The sequence below is a fragment of the Colletes latitarsis genome, chromosome 6 (assembly GCF_051014445.1).
Source record: "Colletes latitarsis isolate SP2378_abdomen chromosome 6, iyColLati1, whole genome shotgun sequence".
Taxonomy (NCBI): Eukaryota; Metazoa; Arthropoda; class Insecta; order Hymenoptera; family Colletidae; genus Colletes; species Colletes latitarsis.
Window position 1 is genome coordinate 25,331,370 of NC_135139.1, and position 22,405 is coordinate 25,353,774.

The 22,405-nt window shown below is 38.9% G+C and overlaps 2 protein-coding genes across 3 annotated transcripts in view; one reads left to right on the forward strand and one right to left on the reverse strand.

Annotated features, from left to right (window-relative positions):
* Positions 1-2,703: 2,703 nt before the first annotated feature.
* On the reverse strand, positions 2,704-4,446 carry Mat1 (CDK-activating kinase assembly factor). Its single transcript, XM_076766165.1, has 2 exons — positions 3,899-4,446; positions 2,704-3,827 (listed from the first exon to the last, which is right to left on the reverse strand). Exons 1-2 carry the CDS (start codon positions 4,020-4,022, stop codon positions 2,989-2,991), a joined length of 963 nt encoding a protein of 320 aa, XP_076622280.1. The 5' UTR covers positions 4,023-4,446; the 3' UTR covers positions 2,704-2,988.
* A 1,482-nt stretch (positions 4,447-5,928) lies between these two features.
* Positions 5,929-22,405, forward strand: part of LOC143342896 (neurotrimin) — a 98,054-nt gene continuing 81,577 nt past the window's right edge. Inside the window, exons 1-5 of one of the 2 annotated variants that reach the window (XM_076767214.1) lie at positions 5,929-6,204; positions 6,362-6,839; positions 7,572-7,741; positions 16,177-16,387; positions 17,699-17,826. In XM_076767214.1, coding sequence (XP_076623329.1) covers positions 6,800-6,839; positions 7,572-7,741; positions 16,177-16,387; positions 17,699-17,826 — 549 coding nt within the window. In that variant the 5' untranslated portion in view covers positions 5,929-6,204; positions 6,362-6,799. Of the gene's footprint in view, positions 6,840-7,571; positions 7,742-16,176; positions 16,388-17,698; positions 17,827-22,405 lie in introns of both variants that reach the window. The other variant, XM_076767213.1, reaches the window with a different exon arrangement.

Consider the following 22,405-nt stretch of genomic DNA (forward strand, 5'->3'; position numbering starts at 1 on the left):
TCAGATTATGATAAAAAATAAATTATTAAGAAAATAAGATTCAAATTAAGATTTGGATTCAGAACATTTTGCATTGTAATAGTTTATTTTGATCATTTAATAAATATTTAAGTGCCCTCGGGCGCCTTTGTCGTCAAAGTAAATTTCATGAAATATTAAAAGGTTCAAAACTTGTTACTTCAACTCGGAAATCTATATGTAAATGGTAGAACTTTAATACAGATTGATAGAATAATTGTAAAAATGTAGAACAAATGATATTGATATAATCGTTCGCTTCTGTATGAATGTATATTTAATATTATAATATACATGCTTTCAATATTATTAATTATGTATATGGTATAAATGATTACCATCATTGTATAATTGAAATTACGATAACGAAATTGGGAATTTCCGATTTCTCTACGCAATATTATTATAATTTAATAAAAACATTTCAATATTAAATTAACTTCATAACATCATTGTTTTCATAATCATTATTGTTTCATAATCACAAAAAGAAATGTAAAACAATAAAACATTAATTTATAACATTCAGAAATGCAGAAGTACAAGAAGACACGAGTAACTAATAAAACAAGAAATGTAACTACTCGAGTATACATATTGCATACCTCATTAACATGGTTAGGAATCGAAGGAGTAAATAAAATCATACGACTCACCGATTCTAGAATGCTATCGAGCAGGACCTTGGTTGTGAATCGTGCTCTTCTTCGGTGATGCACTGACTCTAATACGCGAACAATAATCGAAATGAACGAACAACTGACTCTAATCTTATAATTTATAAAGCAAAAAACCGTGATGCTCTGAAGAGAATTCATAACGCGCAATAAACACTGACTCTGTTTCGCGAGCAAATAAAATATGAACGAGAAGCTAGTAGGAGCTACCGTGTGCCGGAACAAATAAAAATAAACTTTTACGCAGAAAGCACTGTCTCTACCGGCCGCATTGCACGCGGCCAGCGAATCTGCTGAAAAAAAAGAATGCAGTGAGAAAAGGAGAGACAGCGTTCAGTCGAGCACACACTTCACTTCTATTATGGCTTTTTTCTGCTCGAACGCCGTTCGAGGAAATACACGCTTTTCTTGGAACAACGAACGACGGTCGCCCCTTGTTGTTATAAACTGCGAGGTCAACATTCTGAAAGCTAAACACTCTCGTGTTATATCGATCACTTTCATCGTTAAACCGTCGAGCACGTTTTTATCTTTGTCGAATTGAACTTCAATGCGACGTAATTGTTATAAATATTATGGAAGTTGTTGTAAAAATCGTACAAAATACGTAATTTCGTAGTCGAATCTGCGTATAGAAATAATGTGCAAATAAATTTTGAATACGGTACCACACATCGAGAAATTTCGTTTGAAATACGTAATCGTTGACTGTAATGGCGGCCATAATATTGCTAAATTGGCGTTCAAATTGTAACCGATAACCTATGATAGAAAAATGGCACGATTGATGCATCTTTACTGGGCTAAATGCATTCGTATTATAATTGGGCAACAATCAAACTTGAAATATCTTGCAAACGAGCGTAATTTGATTCAAAGAGATGTAGTAACAACTGATACCGGTTGGTGACAGAAAAAAAGCGCGAAACCGAATCAACCTTTCTCGCGATGTCGATTGAATTTACAATTAAAAGTGCATTTATATTACATAAACTACTAATACAGAATAAACAATAGCAATTAATGTTGATTAGTTGTAATAGATAGCGAGTACGCACCTCATTAGTCGCATAAACTGAAACACGTCTTAACAAGTCATTTTCCCGAGTACGAATGGCATCCGTTCGTCCTAACCGTCACGTACGATTGGTCGTTGGGTGGGGGAACAGTCTAACCTCTCGCTGTAATCCTAGGAGAAAAGTTGGTAGTCGTTCAATCTCGTATTTCGAGTAATGTGGTGTATTCGATCAAGGGTGCTTCGAAACTGCAACTACAAAAGAAAAAGAATTAAGATACCAGGTCAGTATCTAATTTTGCAGTGATTTATTGTCGTTACAATTTTCTAGTGATACCTATCATATGTATGCAACCACCTTTCCGTATATCTTGAAGATTAGCTGTCGATGTATTATGGAATTCATAGATACTTTGAGCAACATAAGCACCTTAACTTTAAAAATACATGATCATACAACACGTAGATATATTAATTGAAATGAAATTGTATCTTGAATTTGCTAACGTTACTTCTCTCGTTTGATTGAATTTCGTTCCCAGAGTCAGTATCTTCGTACGTAGAGTGCGCTGAAAACCACTTATGGCACAATCACGAGGCACAATCTCTCGTTGAATATTCGTTTCATTCTGTATTTCACCAAGCAGCTTATACTACTTAATGTTAATATAAGTACTCATTCGGTAGGGTGCAATTTTTTATTTAACGCTATGGCGACACAGGTAAATTGTTTGGAAAAATGTACATTTCTTATGGTCTACCGTAGTCAATGCATAACATCAGTCGGTACTGCTTTATCGATGTTACTATCGACTTTAATAAATCGATAGAATGACACTAATGAAAAGCATTGATTATTACAAAAGTTATATTTCAACATTAACATTTTTATAAACAGTGATACAAATAATTTATATCGTACAAATTAAAATAACTTCTATCTACTAGAAGGTAGAATAGTGGACGCGGAACATAGGAGAAAGATTACGAAAAAACATATTTCTTTACGTGTATTCAATGGGTGGCCAGGTACTGAAGTTGTACAATTTTTATGGTATACAATATGTAATACAAAAATTAGATAAATATACAAGGCACGTGTACCTGTAATTTGTAATTATATCACACGCATTTAATCAACTGGTTATGTACTTCGTGAATGGCAATTAATCAGAGATTCTAAGTTGTTTAATACAATTAGAAGAACTGATTGGTAAGTGGCTAGTCTATGTACAAAACTAGAGATATAGTTCCTTAACACTGAAACAGTCTGTACAGTTATACGCTTGTAAATTCTGTTTGATGTTGAGAGGGATTATGGTATAGACCAGCCATAGCTTCTTGTAAGGCCCTTAAACATGCAACATGTGCTTTGAATCCTCCTGCTCTTTCTGCTGCAGATTCAGCGCGTACATGAGAAACATAACCTCGAGCTTGCAACTCTCGCCAACCTGGTGGTGTTGGGCCATCGGTCGACTGTCTAATAGGTATATAGGAGTACAAGGGTCCTTCGTCAAGTTTTGGCACAGGCATATAATTCTGAGTCCCTTGATTGCCAAACTTTATTCCTGTGCTAAATTGTGTAACTTTGGAAGGTACCGCCTTTATTTCCTTCTTAGATGCTTGTATAGCGGATGCAAATGTTTCCACAATGTTCTTTGCATTTCCCTCTGAATACGTAAGCTCATCTATCAGTGCTTCTTTCTCGCGAATTTTTTTCTTTTTAGCCTCCATTTCTTCTTTAGCCAATTCCAATTTTCTCTCCTCTTCCTTTTGCTTTTCTAACTCTATCATCTCTTCTAGTTCATACTCGGTTCTACCAAGTTTAGATTTGCTCTTGGTTATTTGATCTCTATTGTCCTTTTTATATTGGTCTATCTTTTTATTCGTTTCTATCACATCGATGTTATTAGCTAAGTTATATATAATAGTTTCAATTTCTTCTAAATAATCGTTGTATTCGCGTAACGACATAAAGTCCTCTTCTCTTTTATTAAAGTCCCGAAGTATTCTCTTTCTTATGTTTACTTCTTTCTCTACCATTGGATCCTCGAACAATTGCACACGAAAGTTTGCTCTTCGCAGGGGAATTTTACATTCTGGGCAAGATCCGGAACCTTTGCAAGCATATTAAAAGTATTATAACATGTGGTACACAATATTTTTTTAATAATACAGCAATTCTAACCTTTCAAGAACAACAAGTCTACGCAGCTTTCACACAATGTGTGTCCACAAACGTTCACCATCATTTTTAAGGATGGATTTCGATACTTGGTAGTTTTGCATCTTGGACAAGCTTGGTCATCCATTTTTGCGAGTTATTTTAAACAAGAATTAAACTTAATGCGAACTTATACCTTCTTTCACGGACCGATCGACCGGTTAAAGAATAGAAAAATTTACATTACAACGTATGACATAATTTAAATTAACTAAGTTTCTGCGTACAATTATGCAACGGAAGAAAAATTTAATTGTCACATTTCGTTGTCGTGTCACAGGACTCTCGTAAAATCACTGTCCTACGACATAACCTACAATTAAAATTTCACGCCATCATCGTGTAACTTGAATTGAAACTCGTACGCAGTCGATATAGCAATATGGAGCACAGCGTGTATCGATAATGTCGAAAATATTTACGACCGTGATATAAACTGCAATATCTGTAAAGCATAAACTATGATAATATTCGTACAGATTACATTTCTCGTTCACAATTGCTGAGAATTGCGGCGCGCTTCCATTGTGTTCTACTTTCTATCGATTGATCGAAACACGGGACTATCGATAAACAAACAAGTTTATATAATTCTAAATAAATGAATACAACGTATAGCTTTTGCAATATTTATTACATACATATTTGTTATATTGTATTTTCAGAACAGAAAATACATGTTTGTTCGCGTAGCCAGCGTCACGCGCGAAGAAAGATTTGTAGTTCTAGTTCCGTTTTACTTTTTTCGCTTTTAAACGCTGCACACGGATACGTAAACGTATTAAAAGATAAACTTGTTGGTGGAACGTGCACCGCATGTTCCGCATTCAGCGAATGAATCTTCGCTATTTCTGAGAAAGTTTCGATCATCGAGCGTCGTTACGTGATTACTGAGGCAAAGAGGAGAGAAAGGAAATCTCGCTGAAAAGAAACTCGAGTCAAACCCCTTGAGACCGAAGTCGTACGTCTCTTGTGCGTTTCACTTCTAACGATTTAGGGCATCGATTTTTCTTTCAATTCCACCGTGTAGATTGTACATTAAAAAGTCGGCAAGAAAGAGATACAATGCATGTCCATTATGCTGGAAAGAACAAAGGGGTGGTATGCTTTGGTGCCTCGCAAGACTCCCTGTTCCTTCACGGCGATGTTACGGACACCCATTATTCAAGTCCTCTGGTAAGACCGCCGCGACATTCCGTGAAAAATGCGCAACGACGTTTCTTAAGTAAACGAAAGTACCCTAAGCTCGGCTATAGACTGAAGCGCCTGAAATTCCCGAGATTAACCGAAATCTTGTTCCGAGAAGATTTCCTAAAGTGAACACCCAATTACAGTGTTTTCTCGTTCCGCGTAAGTTCATATAAATATATCGAACACCACGGTATTCGCATTTTTCTAATGTTTAAATACATCTTACATAATAAATTCTAACTTTGATTCGTATACGAGTTCGCTACCGTGTTTTTTTATACTGGAATTCGTACGTGTAAGGAGACGAAGAAAACATAACCAAAAAGTCACGAACATCCGAGCAGATTTGAAGCCTCTCGAATCACGCATTACCGAAGGCATTACGTGACGTTCGAGACTCTAGAAAGTAATCCGACGGTCAAAACACTCGAGAAAACTGTGTTCGTTTTGTTTAGTGTTCTTCGTGGAAACCGAGGGCGACGCGATACGTTCGATTTAGTCGTTGCGGGAAGGACGATGCGAACGAGTGGCTCTGCTGCATATTTGTTACGGTAGTCGAGGCGTATTGGTGCGTGACACGTGTACGACAATGACGACACTACGACGACGATCGGCCAGCATGGAATTCGATTCTCGACTAGGGATGCTGCACGTTCGCGATACGAGTGTGCGTGCTGTAATAGAACCAAAGGGATACACGCTTGCGCCGGACGGTGTCTACCCCATCTTCCCGTTGACTTCGAGAGAGGGAAAGCGGGGCGTGTGCAAGGACAGATGGCAGGGCGTCTCTCCCGGGCCGTGTCGCATCCACTATCAGTTTCGCTCGGATGTTCGTACACGAGTTTTATCGCGCTCTTCTACGACGTTCGCGCTCGTCAAAGATAGACTGGAGGCGCTCGGCTCTTATTCTCGTTGCACGTCCTACGAATCACGGAAATTAAATCACCGTCGAAACGAACGTTACGACGCTCGAATTGGTTGGTTAGGAAGATCGTGTCGCCCGTCGGGTTTCGAAGGATGATATCGCTGATAGTTCGATTTGCATAATAGAACGGTTAAGAAGAGAAACGAGACACTAGGTCTGGATATTTCTTTGTTCTACGAAACCTTTTGTTTTTCTCTTTTTCTTTTTCTTTGTTTTTCTTTTTTTTTTTTTCTTCGACGTGCACGGACAGATCGAACGATCGAACGTTCGTATCGTTGGTCAATCAACCAGTAGCAAAGGGAATGTTATAGCGGGAACATGAGTGGAGCGTATCGAGGAAGCGAGAACTATGGGAGAGGAGAAGTATCGGGGACGATTTCTATGCATGCCGACGCATAAATTGCGAATAGCAGTGACATAATGGCGACATCGAGTGAAAAAGCCAAGGAAAATCGGATGCTATTGATTCGTTCGGTACTTTCTACCCGCGATTTTGATTCCGTGCCTTTGTCCCGAGATGCAATATAGAACACCTCGCTTCTGGATTATTGCGCCGTGGTTGGAGGAGATTAACGAAGCGCGGAAGAGATAATTCGCAAATAATTGACAAGTGAAAGTCGTGGAAGAGCCGGCGACGCGAGAATCCTATTGTCGTGGGAGCACGGGGAACACAGTGGTGCATCTTCGAAAGCGCGAGGGATATATATCGAACAACATCGTGGATCGACTATGAGAGAGAAAAACAAAAAATGAAGGGTGTACTTTTTGCCCTGAGTCTGTTGTTTTCAGGTAAGTGGAAATTACCGAGCACGTGTCGAACGATTCGCTATTCGTGGGATTGTTCTTTGCGACGAGACGTTATCGTGCGACAAGTATTCAATTTTTCCGGCAATATTTCAAAAACGTTTTATCGTTCGTTTAAACAAATGGAGAGAACGTCGCTTTGCGAAACGAGCGTGGGCCCGCGACGGTCGCATAAGTAACGCGATATAAGGTTAAAAATGTCGTGACATTTGTTATAACAACGCGGGGCGAGGCATGTTTCATTCCTCCACGGGCAGACGTAGGAACAAAACGAGTAACGGTTCGGTCCCGACGATACCTCTCGCTCACTGTCGCGTATTATGAGATAAAGTAGTTTCTGAAACTGCAACCAGAAACTTCACCACCTACTTTAATACTTTATGACGAAGCGTAGTAAGGTCTGTGTCCGAGTGAAAGAGAGATATATCGCGGCTTTTACCCTCTCGCCACTTCGGGACACGTTAAAATGATTTCTTGCCACTTCCGGCCGTACATCGTGGTCCCTCCCCCCACGCGAGAGTTTCGCGGTAAACACGAGGAGTTAACGAAATTCCGATAACGAACGACGCAACGTGGCGAGCATTTCTCTTGCTGTCCCGGTAAGCACTCTCGATGCGACGAAGCACGGGATATAACCTCTCGGGTCAAAGAACAATCCGGCGCAATCTGGAGATTGAAACTGGCCCCGCTGAAAGCAGCTTTGTGTTTCTTTTAAAGTGCAAGGACTCGCCCGGGGTACGTCTGATCACGGAATGTACGAGAACCGTGCACTGGAACCGCTCGATCGTGGACCGTACTTCGACGTTTCGGCGTCGAACAATGTCACCGCGTTGGTTGGCAAGACGGCCACCCTGAACTGCCGTGTTCGGAATCTGGGCGATCGTACGGTAGGTAACGAGAGCGTGCAAAGAAGCGAATTAATGCGAGGGGAACGATTATCGGCGGCCAGCAACGTCGAAAGTATAACGATAATTCGGTAAAAATTCAGACAGCCGTGTACGGCGTTAGTTCGATAGAATATCCGCGCGCCGTGCACCAAGTACCGTTAAGAATACAAATTAGTAAGGGGGCCGAACAAAAGGATCATAACGTGGATAATACAACGGGCACAATGGAACTTGGCCCATCAAGAGGTAACTGTATAACAAGCTGGAACGAAAGTTTCGCAGTACGACGGGCGAAAAGGCGAAGTTTCGTTTTTCGCGTCGTTTGTTTGTACCTTGTTCTCGTATTTGCTGGCGGGATTTTAAATAAAACGGAAAGCTTCGCGTTTCTTTTTTTTTCTATTTTTTTTTAAATACGCACGGATGAGCAGTTTCCATTTCGCTCGCGACTCGTCTGCCCATCGCACACGTACAATCGATGACGAAAGGGCACGAACGTTTGTTAACAAATAAAATACACATCGAAGACTGAAGTTTTTCGAAGTAATGCTATTACAGAGACGAGATACGGGTATTAAGAACGAGCTGGTAAGAGTACGAGAAAATCCGATAACGCGTAAGGGATTGGTAGAACATTGATTATTTACATTGTAAATAAATCTTCTAGGAAAGTATTCGAAGGTTATGTTGTGTTATGTTACTGTTTACTCGTGTCATCTTTGTCGGTGATTAAACGATAGATGGCGTTAAAACGATCGAAATGAATGGTAATCTAATGGTATCTGGAGGTTAGGTCGCACGATGAAGAACTTTCCGATCCAAGTTAAAGTATGACTTCCTTGGTCCCTTTCGCGATACGTGGCCTAGCGTTATCGCGAAGCAAAATGATCGAATGGTTTCCGTGGTCACTAAACGGCCTCGTTCGCTCTAATTTATTAGTTAATTTACGCAAGCGTTCTTGGTAACGGTAGTACGCAACAACTCCAACTGATTTTGACGAAATATTAAAGAATCGAAAATACAAAAGTATCCAACTTGGTATATCATGTACTATTTCCTTATCCTAGTTAATGGCATCATAGCTGTATCAAAGTATCGTTTTTGCTGCCTGCACCTCGGCTCGAGCAAACTCGATTTTCTCTTCTTAAAAATTTTTCTCAACTAATGCAATTCGACAGAAATGGCCTGTCGGACGTCATCAAGTTGCATAGCGAACCCATCTTGGATTGCACGGGGTTTTCAGTCAGCATCACCTCCAATTTCTCGTCTTCAAATTTCCGTGGATGGCTGACTCGTTCTCGGTCATTGAGATCAAAATCACCATCGTGAAATCCTTGGAACCATTTCTTGCATACTTTATGGGTCACAGTGCCTTTACCAAGAGCAGAATAAATAGTTTCGGCGGCTTCAGCAGTATTCCCTTTTGCTCGGAAAGCGTAGAGCTTGAAACCGCAATTGGTATGGTGGGATTTGATAGACCCCAGTAGTTTTTATTTTTCGTATAATCCGGAAAATAACCACTGTTAGGTGTACGTATTAATACCTATTTTCCAGTGGATTATTCCGTTGCCGGACCATTGTATTTCAGAACGTTGTTTATACAGGGCGTTCGGCCATCCCTGGGAAAAATTTTAATGGGAGATTCTAGAGGCCAAAATAAGACGAAAATCGAGAGTATCAATTTCTTGACTAAGGTTTCGTTAAAAAGTTATTAAAAAATTTCAAATCGTTCTGGAAAAATTATTTTCGGTTGCAGGGGTCGATTACAATCATTTTTGGTGAATAGATATACTCCCGAAATCCTACCCACTTTCTAGAAAAAAATTCAGTACGGACGAAACTTTAAACGTTAATAACTTCTTAACGGAGCCTCCATCAATAAATTGGTATTCTTGATTTTCGTCTTATTTTTTATTTGCAAAGTGTAATAGGATTCCTTTTGATTCGAGGAATCCGTGGATTCCACCATTCTGTTTAGGTAAGAAAATGACCGCTATACTAATTACTGGTTAAATGGTTACGGTGTAAATTGAAGCTGAAAATTCCTGGTCCAACGAGTAGTATTCCTTGCACAGTCCTTTCCCAATTCTACGACCAATCTTACTTGTTGCGTAGGGACCATCTTCTCCACTAGATTCTCGACACCATAGAGTGAACGAGGCTTTCGTGCAATAATCGAGGTTCCGCTGCACTGATTTAAAGTTACGCGCGGTCGCAGCTGTTGCCATGATCCGGATCAGAACCAGGATAAAGCGATACAATAATTGATGCGTTCAAATATTTTGTTACAATTTTACTTCCATAGTTAGTTTTTCATTTTCGAACTAATTTTCAACAGCGGCTGTATTCGTCTCGATGATCTCTACATCATTTGTAGATAGCCATTCTTGTACCGTTAAGTAGGTACATTCCGACGCATCCGTGCTATTCACTTAACGTGCAATTAGTAAACACAAGACTCTGGATAACCGAGACCCCGGTTAATCAAGATCCGTACAGTGTTGTACGGAGGGGTGCTCGTATTCGATTCGATAACGATTTAGGACGCTGGCGTTCGAATAGTTTCACGAGGAACGCTTCCGCGATTTTCCATCTTCGTCTTCGTCCGGCACATATCGATAACGCTGGGATGCGCGTTGTTTTCAGAGATGCATTTTTCCCTCTGCCCCTATCGGGGGTAAATTCCTCGGGATGAAAAAGAATCACGTTATCCCGAATCGGGTGAGAGAGCCGGGCACGTAACAGCGTGAATAGAAAGAATGATCACGCGGCACGGTAAATACAGACATCGGGATCCGCGAAGCTACTTATGGCTGGAGGATCGTCGAATAATTTATCCGGACGGTGCCTTTTCAAAGTCGCGCGCGTCTGCCGAAAGTTCCCGGGCGAACCGTTAAATTTTCATTCGACCCCCTCCTACCCTCCAGCGTCTTGATTCGGCTTTAATTGCAACTAACATTTTAAGCTCTACTTGAATTTTAAACGACCCCGTCGGGTCGGCAATCGCGCCCCTAGCAAGTGCAATTTAAAGCCGACGGTGGATTTTCATCGTACACGGTTATCCGTGGCGGCCCGCGTCTCATTAATATTCCTTTGTGCGGCGGCGTACCGATTATCGGTACGTCCTAAATACTAATTTATAGCCTATTTAGAAATACGCGCGCCAGGCCGCCCGGGGGTATACACAATTTAACGAGCCGGGAGCAACAAATGGCATTAAACCATCAGCGTGCAATCAATGACACACGTTGAAGGCCGTGAAGTACGACCGTTTCGCCGGACTCTATGACTACGGGGTACATACATCGTATAATGCATATTCAACGATCCTCCGTCGTTCCGAGCGCCCTCCCTAAACACACGTTCTCGTGGTGCCAGCCGCGCGTGTGTTTCGCAGAGGGCAAAAAGTTTTGTAACGACGTGGGGAGGGGGGGGGGATAACGTTAATAATTATTTAGCCGGCAACAATCGGTGTCCGACCGTCGCAAATTGATGTTTGCGAACATATCAGGACGCGCGTTACGGCGCCATTAATTGCAGTTATCCATGGCTATCGTCGTTGGCCTGGCAACAGCACATTTCTTGCGAAACGCGCGGAGCACGTACGCGTCATCGGCGCGATTCTGCATCGACCGTTTTTCACGCGTCGGATAATACCGGCCGGTGACAGAGAAAGAGAATAAATACGTTACAGTTTTTAGCTTTCCAGAGCCCACGGAGGCGACGCGACGCGTGAATTTACACCGATGATTCGTCTTCTTTTCGCGATACGTTGTTCCACGAATTAACGCGACGAAACACGACGCCCTTCGAGACAACGGAATTTTTTTCAAACGCGCCGGACAAAGAATAACAAACGGTCAGATTCTGTGCTCAGGCCAGCGAGACGAGTCCGGCAGACGTAAACAAAATCGTCCCTGAATGCGACTCGTAAGTGGCTGGCAGCTGCACCATCGACCACATGGATATCGCACGAACACTTTGTTTTTCTTCGGTGACTCATCTCGTCGAACCGAGTGTAGGATTATTCGAGATACTTTCAGGACGCTTTTTGGATAATTTGTACGTTTTACTTAAGTTATAAAGTACATTTACCCTTGGGTTATAAAGTATAAAAAAATGTCTACACTTACTCTCGGTACGTGACCCAAAGTCACGTCTCGGTAGGATTAGGATAGACAAGGGTAGTCTCCGTGGAGTTAATCTGTGAAAATAAAGCTCTTGGTCGATTGTTACTTGACAAAATATTGTTTCACCAGGAAAATGGATAGCACACGGACGTAAAAACAGAACGAAATTTACACAGTTTTTGCCATTAAAGCACACAGTATCTTCACATTCGGATATTTATTACCTTGTCTTGTTTGTTACTAACTTTCTACATCGTTCGTGTTAATTGGACGGAATGTTTTTCTAGAAATGCATCGTGTTCGGTACCTTTGTTGTTTTTCCAACTTGGGTGCTTCTAATATTGATACTTACAAATCCATCTCCTGTAAAAATATTTTTAAACGCGAACGATTTACTCAGGGGCTGATTCCTGGAATAATTTTCAAGTTACGGTATATTTTATACGTTTTAACGCGTTTAATTAAGTATGAAGAAATCTCTAAATTTATACATATAACGTATTCTTTCTATAATAAGCTGTCCAAAGCAATTGGTTTACGAATACGCAGCTCCGGAGCTTTTCGAGAATCATAAATTTAAAACAAAAATTTACAATTCACGTTTAAACGTAAAATCAAAACATAAATTTCGCTGCAATAATTTCGTCTGTCGGTTTACATGATATTTCGAACGGAACCATACCCTTATGCAAACGTCCATTTTCATGTTCCATTCTCGTCTCATCATCGCCCAGCAATTATTATATTTTCGTCCGATAAGCCTGTACGCTTTCGACATGTATTTTTTCCCCGAGGCTGTTTAAAATGCAAATTGAATTCAGCGAGGAAGATGCGGCAATAGTACTTTTCTTTAATCGGTAGTTGGTGGATTTTCGTGACGCTGGAAATCTGAATTTAAATATTTCCTCGGGAGGGTTTCGCGATTTCTTTGTTTAATGACTGGCGCACGGCGAAGAGAGCATTATGGCGTTTTTTTTTCCTACGACGGGGACGAATCAATTCTGTTGCCAGAAACACGGCGACCTCGTGCATCGATTACAGCTAAAACTTTGTCTGATGCGCAAGAAGAATAAATTCTTTCATTTCCCTGAAAGGTCTTTCTAAAATACTTTCTTACTTTGACGTCTTGTCTACCAATTCGAACGTGGAATTGAAATGACTGTGCACTAGCTTTTTTTTTTAGCGTGGCTGCTCGGACGACGACGTTTTATTCTGGCAACTTTGACGGATCCTCGAAAAAAGACGTTTCGTTGAATGTGGCCGCCTAATTTCTGAAAAGACGTCATCGCGTTTTCTCTTTGCGTCGGGACGTGACTTTTTCATTACACTTACACGCGCAATTACACAGCTTATCCCTGAAATGTTTTTCCGGCCATGGGAATGGTTACTTCTAGTTTTGCAATTTTCTCCAGACGCTCTTTTCTTACCCCGAACACGGCTATCCCATTTATCCGGTTATCTGCTTCGTTTTCCTCCATTTTTCGATGAACTAGACTCGTTTACGTCATTCTTATTTGAATGTAAGAACCCAATTACCTGTTCAGAAGCTGACGAAGTACGGCTATAAATCACGCAAGCTTGTTTTCTTATCGTACGACGAAAGTTTTGAGCTTAGCGTAAAATTTGAATCCGAGTTTTGAGAACTCCTTTCTCGATTCAGAATATACAGGGTGTTTGGCCACCCTTGGAAAAAATTTTAATGGGGGATTCTAGAGGCCAAAATAACACGAAAATCAAGAATATCAATTTGTTGTTTGAGGCTTCGTCAAAAAGTTATTAAAAAATTGAATTCAAAAATTTCAAATCGTTCTGAAAAAATTATTTTCGTTTGCAGGGGTTAATTACAATCATTTTTGGAGAATACACATACCCCAGAAATCCTACGCATTTTCGAGAAAAAAATTCAGTATGGGCGGAACTTCAAATGTTAATAACTTTTTAACGAAGCCTCCATCAACAAATTGGTATTCTTAATTTTCGTCTTATTTTAGTCTTTAGAATCTCCCATTAATATTTTTCCCAGGCTTCTGGGTCGAGTAAAATCTTCAATTTTGAACAAGTAGATTTATACAATTATTTTCAATATTATTATCTCGAAAAGTAAGCATTATAAAGTGAATTATGTTTCATATTTTCTATTCAATTTTTTATGTAGTGTCGCTTTTTTTATCTGGTTGTGTCGTCCATACTGATATCTTGTATGCTAACAGCAATATCGAAATAAGTTGTTCCGCTTTGGTAGCATATTCTACTATTCCCGAGGATGAAAAAAGGTCGTATAAACATAGATCCCGAAGTTTGTTCCTTTGCGAGAGATAAATATGTCTTTTCCAGAGAAATTGTTAGAAACGTTTATATTTTGTACTTATGTTATAACTTCCTTCATTCTTTAAAAGAGACGAGCTACCCAAGTGAAGCTGAAAATTGATATATTTTATCAATTATGATTTTAAGGGTAGTGAATTGCATAAGTGCCTTAGAGCCACTGGAATGTGACATCGTTTCATTAAAATAACATTGGTCAACTTGTTATCAGTTATCGGATGATAGCTGAATAGAGTTTGTAAACGATAGTTTCTGAAAGCAACATTTCTCAAACTTTACCTTCCCACATTTTCCAGTCAATAAACAATGTTTAACGGGCCCCTAGTACAGTATTAAATTATCGTTCCTTTAGTATATTCCTAAACATTTTAAAAAATTGTATCAATATTTGATAAATTTGAACTGATTTTAAATGAATTTTTACTTTTCACGTGTTTTCTACCAAATGCAAAATAATAAATATAAAATAATCGTTATTACTTGGCTTCCAGATAAAATTCTCTCATTGCACGTGAAAAACCGAATAAAACATAGCATTCTTTATTACTTTTAACGAACGTGGCACGAAAAGAGACGAATAATAAACGAGAAATTTCAGTTGTTCCAAACTTTTGAACATTTTAATTTTCAATTTCCTTTTTGATTATTTTGTTATTTTTTTATTTTTTATTGCGCTGCATAAACGTGCTTCTTTTTCCGATAGCTTCCAAGAAGGATGAGAATGCATTTTTCAACCGGATAAAAAATTCCAATAACGAATAAAAGATAAATAAAATTAAATAATAATTGAACGAACTAAATAAAAACGTATGTTACACGTTCCTAATAGTAATCCTGAACTTTCGAAAAGAGACTTTAAAAAAAGTGGTCAACGCGTAAAAGCTAATAGAAAAAATAAGCAACCATTGTTCGATAAAACGTTACAATTTAAATTATAAAGTGGAATTGCATTCCACGTCGAACAAATAAAAGCTTATATGAATGTGTCTGACGATATAAATGTTGAGTATAAATCCCCGCACGATCTTTTCATACGTCATCTATTATTCGAATTGAATGTTGTCTATCTCTAGCATTCAGACCCTCAGTTAACACGTTGTCGGATAACCAGTTTGAGAACCACTGCGCCTCGCTGGCCGATTCGAATGCTGGCCCGTCTATAAACAAATCCATCGATCGAGTTGTTAATATTCTATGTGTTCCGAGTTATCGCGTTGCATACGATCTGCAGAGCACGACATTTATGGCAAAAATTGTTCGAAGTCCGAGAAAGTCTAGCAGCTTGGCAAACTTGTGGTTGAACGCTAAATATGCTGATAATTCGTGTCCAACTATTTCTACCATGAAACAAACGTTCTATATGTTGGAGAGTAATTGTACAAGAGATGCAGATTGAGCTGTTGGGTGGGTTGTTTCGACGAGCGACGATAGAGGGCAGAATGAATGGCATCTGGAGAAAGAAAGCGGTTTGTGAAACCTAAGATAGAAACGCAATTTTGTGTGTTTGAGATATATTAAAATCAGAAACTGTAAAGAATATTATAAAAAGTAACGCTATACTCGGGTCAACGAAACGAGTCAGTGAAGAAAAAACGAGGTGTAGTCATTGGCTGCCAAGGGACACTTACGAGTCACATTCAGGGACGTTTGTTGACGTTTGCCGATTCGTCTCGTTGGCTCGAGCATATGCTTAACCTCAAAATCGTATTCCAATTTCATAAAGATCGACGGGGCTGAATGTTTTCGATAGATTCATCGAAGATTTGTACGGATTGCTCGTTTAACCTTTTCCGTTATTCCGACGGATATCAATAGCGGACTGAATTTAAATCGTTATTTATTTATACGTATATCCAACGCGAATTTAATATTTAAGCAGATTCGCGCGCAAAATTGCGCGACGATCGTTGTTAAGTTATTGAAGAGCATTTGAACAAGTTCGCGTCGATGTCCGTAAGAAATATTTATTGTATGATCCGATAGGTGTCCTGGGTGAGGCACAGGGACATTCATCTTTTGACCGTCGGCGTTGAAACTTACACCTCCGACCAAAGATTCGTGGCATCGCATTTTCCACGAACAGAGGATTGGACGCTTCAAGTGAAATACCCGCAGCGACGTGATTCCGGGACCTACGAGTGTCAAGTGTCAACGACACCGCCGATCGGTCATTCCATGCATCTCTCGGTCGTCGGTTAGTTCGATAGCCATTTTTTTTTTTCTCTTCGTCGGTTTGTTTTCGTTTCACAATCTTTCCCGTCGAATCCCGGCCCGTCGGTCTTGTCTCGCTTCGCCCGTTACTCGTTAATTTTATTTTCTCCGAACGTCTATCAGGATTTCCGTCTAACCTGACCTCTCCTCCTCCCCTCTGTCCCTTCGTCGGTAGCTCTCGCGTTTCCCGGGAAAATCGAGCTTGCGTTACAACGGTTTTCCAATTCTAAATCTGCTTTGAATTTCAATCAAACGCTTTTTTCCCCCCCTTTCTCTTGCCTGCAGCCAATTTGCGTGTTGCCCCCTCCTCCAGACCCCCTCTCCTCCCCCCACCCTACGAATCCCGAGAATAATCAGTCGACTGCGGATTTTATTCGAGGCCTGCGCTAAATATGAATTTCACGTAAAACGTATGAGAAATATATTTCGTAAATTAAATCCTTGTCGCGCGATCCGATTTCAAGCCATTTTCAAACGTATCCTATTTAATTTTTTTTTTTCTCGTTCAAATATGTTCGTGCCGAAAAACGAAGAGGAAACAGATTTGTTTGACGCATCGTGCGTGTATTCTAGTCTGATCGTCGAGATTTACGAAGGAAAAACTAGTTAAGATATCGGTTCGACACTTTGTACTGTGATTTACATGAAGCCTCTTTCGTATAAAAATATGTAGCAAGGCGTTGCATTTTCTGTAGATTCGACGATAAAGATATCTATACCATGTTTAGACCAAGTTTCGAATCCGACCATTGATTTTTGCTAAATCACGTCAACCTTATCGAAAATTGCTTCGAGGGAAACGGGTTTAAAGTGTCGAGTAGATGTAACAGAATTTCCATGCTCTCGCGATCTTTCTCAGCATTTTGGAATCTAGATCCATTTATTTATTTCAACGTACTTCCTACGTCTACGGTTCCGTAACGATAATTTCTTTCTAATTTTACTCGGAACGCGATCTGGAAAGTCTCGATGTTGAAAATTAAATAGGGAAATTTATTTTTCCAAAGTGTCGGGCTAGAATTCTTAGCTTCTATTCTGTCCACGCTTGGCATATGTTTCTCGTACTGTGTTACGCCATAAATCCATAAATCCCGCAGTGAAATGAATCACGAACGCGATGTGCCCCGTCCTAACCTTTATTTTCATATTTTTGGCCGCGACGGTGTTCGAAATAAATTCCCCTAGACGCGCGGGAATTTTAATTATTATTTCGTTTTTCCATCATTATTTGGATTGAGGATAAACGGCGAGCAGAAATTCTGTGCTAATAAAAATTGTTTCATTTTCTGTTTAGAGCCGGTGACGTCGATCGTCGGCGAACCAGAAATGTTCATAAATAAAGGCAGCACGATGAACCTAACCTGCGTGGTGCGTCACAGCCCCGAACCACCGACGGCCATTTACTGGACCCACGATCGCGAGGTACTGACATCTTTTAACTATTTTATACATTTTCCTCGTAATCGTCGCGACGACAGTTACGAGCTTGAAAGCAAGGCACGGACGGAGCGTTATCGATCACCATTACAACGCGAACGAACGTTGGCGTCGATTCCAATTCGGACAGGGAATTAACTGCGATTTGTCCATCGACGCTACAGTTTCGGAATTTCGAGATTTTTTTCACGCGAATCGTCGCGAACACGATCGATCATATGCAAGGTGTTCGACCACCCCTGGGAAAAATTTTGATGAGAGATTGTAGAGGCCAAAATAAGAAGAAAATCAAGAATACTAATTTCTTCACTGAGGCTTCGTTAAAAAGTTATTAACAATTAAATTCAAAAATTTCAAATCGTTCTGGAAAAATTATTTTCGGTTGTGGGTGTCAATTACAATCATTTTCGGTGAATAGACATACCCCCGAAATCCTACGCACTTTCGAGAAAAAAATTCCAATATGTAGACAAATTTTTCGACGGAAAAAAAAAATTTGAAATCGTTCTGGAAAAATTATTTTCGGTTGCAGGAGTCAATCGTGATCATTTTTGGTCAAGGGACATATCCCCGAAATCCTACCCACTTTCGAGAAAAAAATTCCTTACCAAAAATCTAATGTCTGACCATACATGACATTTATCCCTTAAATTTCATGCGTATGTTTAAAGCATCATAACTCCTGAACGGATTGGACGATTTTAATGTTCAAAAAGCCAAACGCCGCGTATTTTAGCGTAGAATATGTAGCAATTATAAAAATATTGGGAAAGGTGTTCCTTGATCCCGCAAAATAAGAAAAACCCCATAAAAGTGGTCCAATTTTCAAAAAGCTATAACTCCTACAATAGTGAATATATTTCAGTGAAACTTTTGGGGGAACTAGAGTTCATAGATACCTACAAAAAAGTATTAAACAATTTTTCTGTACAGCGCCAATCAAATTTATTAAAAATCGAAAACGAATTTTTAAGAAAAATTGACAGGGAGTAGGTGCCTAAATTTTTCGACGAAAAAACAGAATTTCAAATTTTTCTGGAAAAATTATTTTCGATTGTGGGGGTCGATTACAATCATTTTTGGTCATTACACATACCCCCGAAATCCTACCCACTTTCGAAAAAAAAATTCGAGAAGCTGTGAAATTTTTCGACAAAATTAAAAAATTTCAAATCGTTTTGGAAAAATTATTATTAGTTGCAGGGGTCAATTGCAATCATTTTTGGTGAATAGATATACCCCCGAAATCCTACCCACTTTCGAGAAAAAAATTCGAGAAGCTGTGAAATTTTTCGACAAAATTAAAAAATTTCAAATCGTTTTGGAAAAATTATTATTAGTTGCAGGGGTCAATTGCAATCATTTTTGGTGAATAGATATACCCCCGAAATCCTACCCATTTTCGAGAAAAAAATTCGAGAAGCTGTGAAATTTTTCGACAAAATTAAAAAATTTCAAATCGTTTTGAAAAAATTATTATTAGTTGCAGGGGTCAATTGCAATCATTTTTGGTGAATAAACATACCCCCGAAATCCTACCCACTTTCGAGAAAAAAATTCGAGAAGCTGTGAAATTTTTCGACAAAATTAAAAAATTTCAAATCGTTTTGGAAAAATTATTATTAGTTGCAGGGGTCAATTGCAATCATTTTTGGTGAATTGATATACCCCCGAAATCCTACTCACTTTCGAGAAAAAAATTCGAGAAGCTGTGAAATTTTTCGACAAAATTAAAAAATTTCAAATCGTTTTGGAAAAATTATTATTAGTTGCAGGGGTCAATTGCAATCATTTTTGGTCATTACACATACCCCCGAAATCCTACTCACTTTCGAGAAAAAAATTCGAGAAGGTGTGAAATTTTTCGACAAAATTAAAAAATTTCAAATCGTTTTGGAAAAATTATTATTAGTTACGGGGGTCAATTGCAATCATTTTTGGTCATTACACATACCCCCGAAATCCTACATAGTTTCGAGAAAAAAATTCAGTACAGACGAAACTTCAAATGTTAATAACTTTTTAACGAAGCCTCCATCAACAAATTGGTATTCTTGATTTTCGTCTTGTTTTGGCCTCTAGAATCCCCCATTAAAATTTTTCCCAAGGTTGGCCGAACACCCTGTAACAGCATAGATATTTTTTTAACGAATAATTTTGACGAATTCCATTTATCTGGGAGAAGTGTTCGTGCGTGACGGAAAAGTGATAGCGGAGAGAGCAAAAGGGGGTTAAAACGAAAGTTTCCACGTGGGCGTGTACGGGAATTATGAACATTGTTCACGACCCACGGTCGTGCAAAATAGTTATATTGGCCGCGTGATTATTATAATTTTACCCAACTGGGTTAAGGGAATATTCGTGGAAAGGTTAATTTTCTGCTATTTTTTTCGTCTTAGCGATGAATATCTCTTGTGTACCTTGCGTATTATCGGCCAATGCACAGAACGGTGCACACCAATCCGCGCGAGAATCCGCGAATAGAACCCGAAATTATTCAAGCTGCAGTTTATGAAATGAATTATTCAATTATTTCCCAAAGAAGCGGTTAGTATGCGCCTAGCATACGGAACGGGTGGGGTGTGTCTTCAGAAATTTACGTCCTCGTTGAATTTTGATTGCGTTCACATTTCTGAAAACCACCCCTTGGACTTTTCAAACACTTTAACGATACTTGCAGCCCGGTGGATCCAATTGTTGGGGCACCGTCTGTTCCCAGGTATTTTGTATTATTGAAACCCCGTTTACCAACCGCTGTTTTATTATTCGTTCAGATAACAAACATCCCCTTCGTGCAGCTTCCATTTCACATTTCGCAAATACGGGAATGTGAAATAGAATTGCAGTCAAAAGCTCATGGAGCAAGAGTTTCGAATATTCAGCATTCATTTAGTGCAATTAGTTTACGGTTTATTTGTGTACAGCTTCTCGTTTGGGTACTTTATTTAGATCGCAACCCTTTTGAGGATTAGTCAATTCGAATTTACTGATTTTACGGGATGGTCTTTTTTCTAATTTTTAAACGATACAATTTCTTTTATCGAAATATCTGATTCATATTTACTGACAATAGAGTACGCAAAGCATTAATAATACAATAGTATACACCCATATATGTAGAACAATTTTCTGACCTATATCCAAACCCTCGTGTTTATCTACCGGCGCTGGCTGTATCTGATATACTTTGATATTATATTTACATAATTGTACGTAATGTTACGAACAAGAATATTATAAAAATTATCACATGGCGGAATGTCACACGCAAAAATATCACGCGAGAAGATATGACCAAAAAATTTAAAGTTAATAATTAACAATATGGTAAGTACGTTTCGCTAATAAATAAATACTTGGTCTCGAGCCCCGAAAAACGTAAATCTGCCACTGCTTGTAATCAACTTTTCATTTTTCTCCATTATGTATAAAAGTTTTGAAATATTATGAAAATAATGACTCGTAAAGTTATTTTGTCATTTTGGAAAATGGTTAGCAAACACGGTCGAAAATTCGTTTAACAATAAACATAATTAATTGTTGTGACGACAGTTGGAACTACTAATGTAATTTACATTCGCGTAATATTATTGGCAACAGCCTTTTCGTGTATTTTCTCAATCAGAGTCAAAATTAAATGGACATAGAAATGAATGTTATTGAAATCAAATCGTACATGTCGTATGGATTTAAATGTTATTTATTATATATCTACGTGGCACATAAAATATTTAATTAATAATTGAAATCAATGTTAACATTACCATATAAGTGAATTGCATTTAACAAACAATTCAATAAACTGCAGAACGGAATCAAGTGAACACTCCAAAAATATGGTATTCGGAATTAAAGTTTGTAAATACGTATCACAACAATCAGGTTGTTGCTTGAAATTGTACTAAAACAGCTCGAAAGATTAAAATATCGAAAGGTACTAAACATTTGTAAAAAATATATTGTTGCAATTTTTAGCGGTCGATGAATCATTAAAGAAACAATTTACTTTGTCGGATGTGAAGTTTTGGTGGAGGATCATTAATGATTGCAGGATAAACGAGTTGTTACTTCGGTGTCTACAGAGGGAATAATGTATCTTGGAAGTGTACATTGATATAATACGGTGAATCCTCGAATCGCGTGATTAATTTCTTCTTGAGTCTTTCGTCCAAGTTGAATTGTGTATGTTTGATGTATTGTAGGGAGAAAGAAAAATGAGTAGCGTGCTAAATAATGTACTGTTGTCCGTAAGGGGGATGTGGAGGGCTGACCAAAACATCTGATACAGGATGACTGGCAATTCCTGTCAGGACTAATCTTTCTTTCTCACCGCAATACATTTAAAATAACAATCTTCGTTGCAGAAACGAGTCAAAACTAAACAGATCCGTAAGTCCCTTTTTTATGAGAATAAAAATCAAATGATACATTTGAAACTGGAGAATGATTCACACGGTTGAGAAAAGAAAAAAATTGTTCGAGGATTTTAATAGAAACTGTTATACTTGAATGGTAAGAAAATAACCTGTATTCGTATTAAATGTTGGAGGTTTATTCATTACGT

What these genes read in the sequence shown, in the direction of transcription:
- Mat1 (XM_076766165.1), bottom strand. Translation starts at nt 4,022, where the DNA reads ATGGATGACCAAGCTTGTCCAAGATGCAAAACTACCAAGTATCGAAAT. An exon ending in AGACTTGTTGTTCTTGAAAG is followed by an intron (nt 3,828 to 3,898) that starts GTTAGAATTGCT and finishes ATGCTTGCAAAG; the next exon opens with GTTCCGGATCTTGCCCAGAA.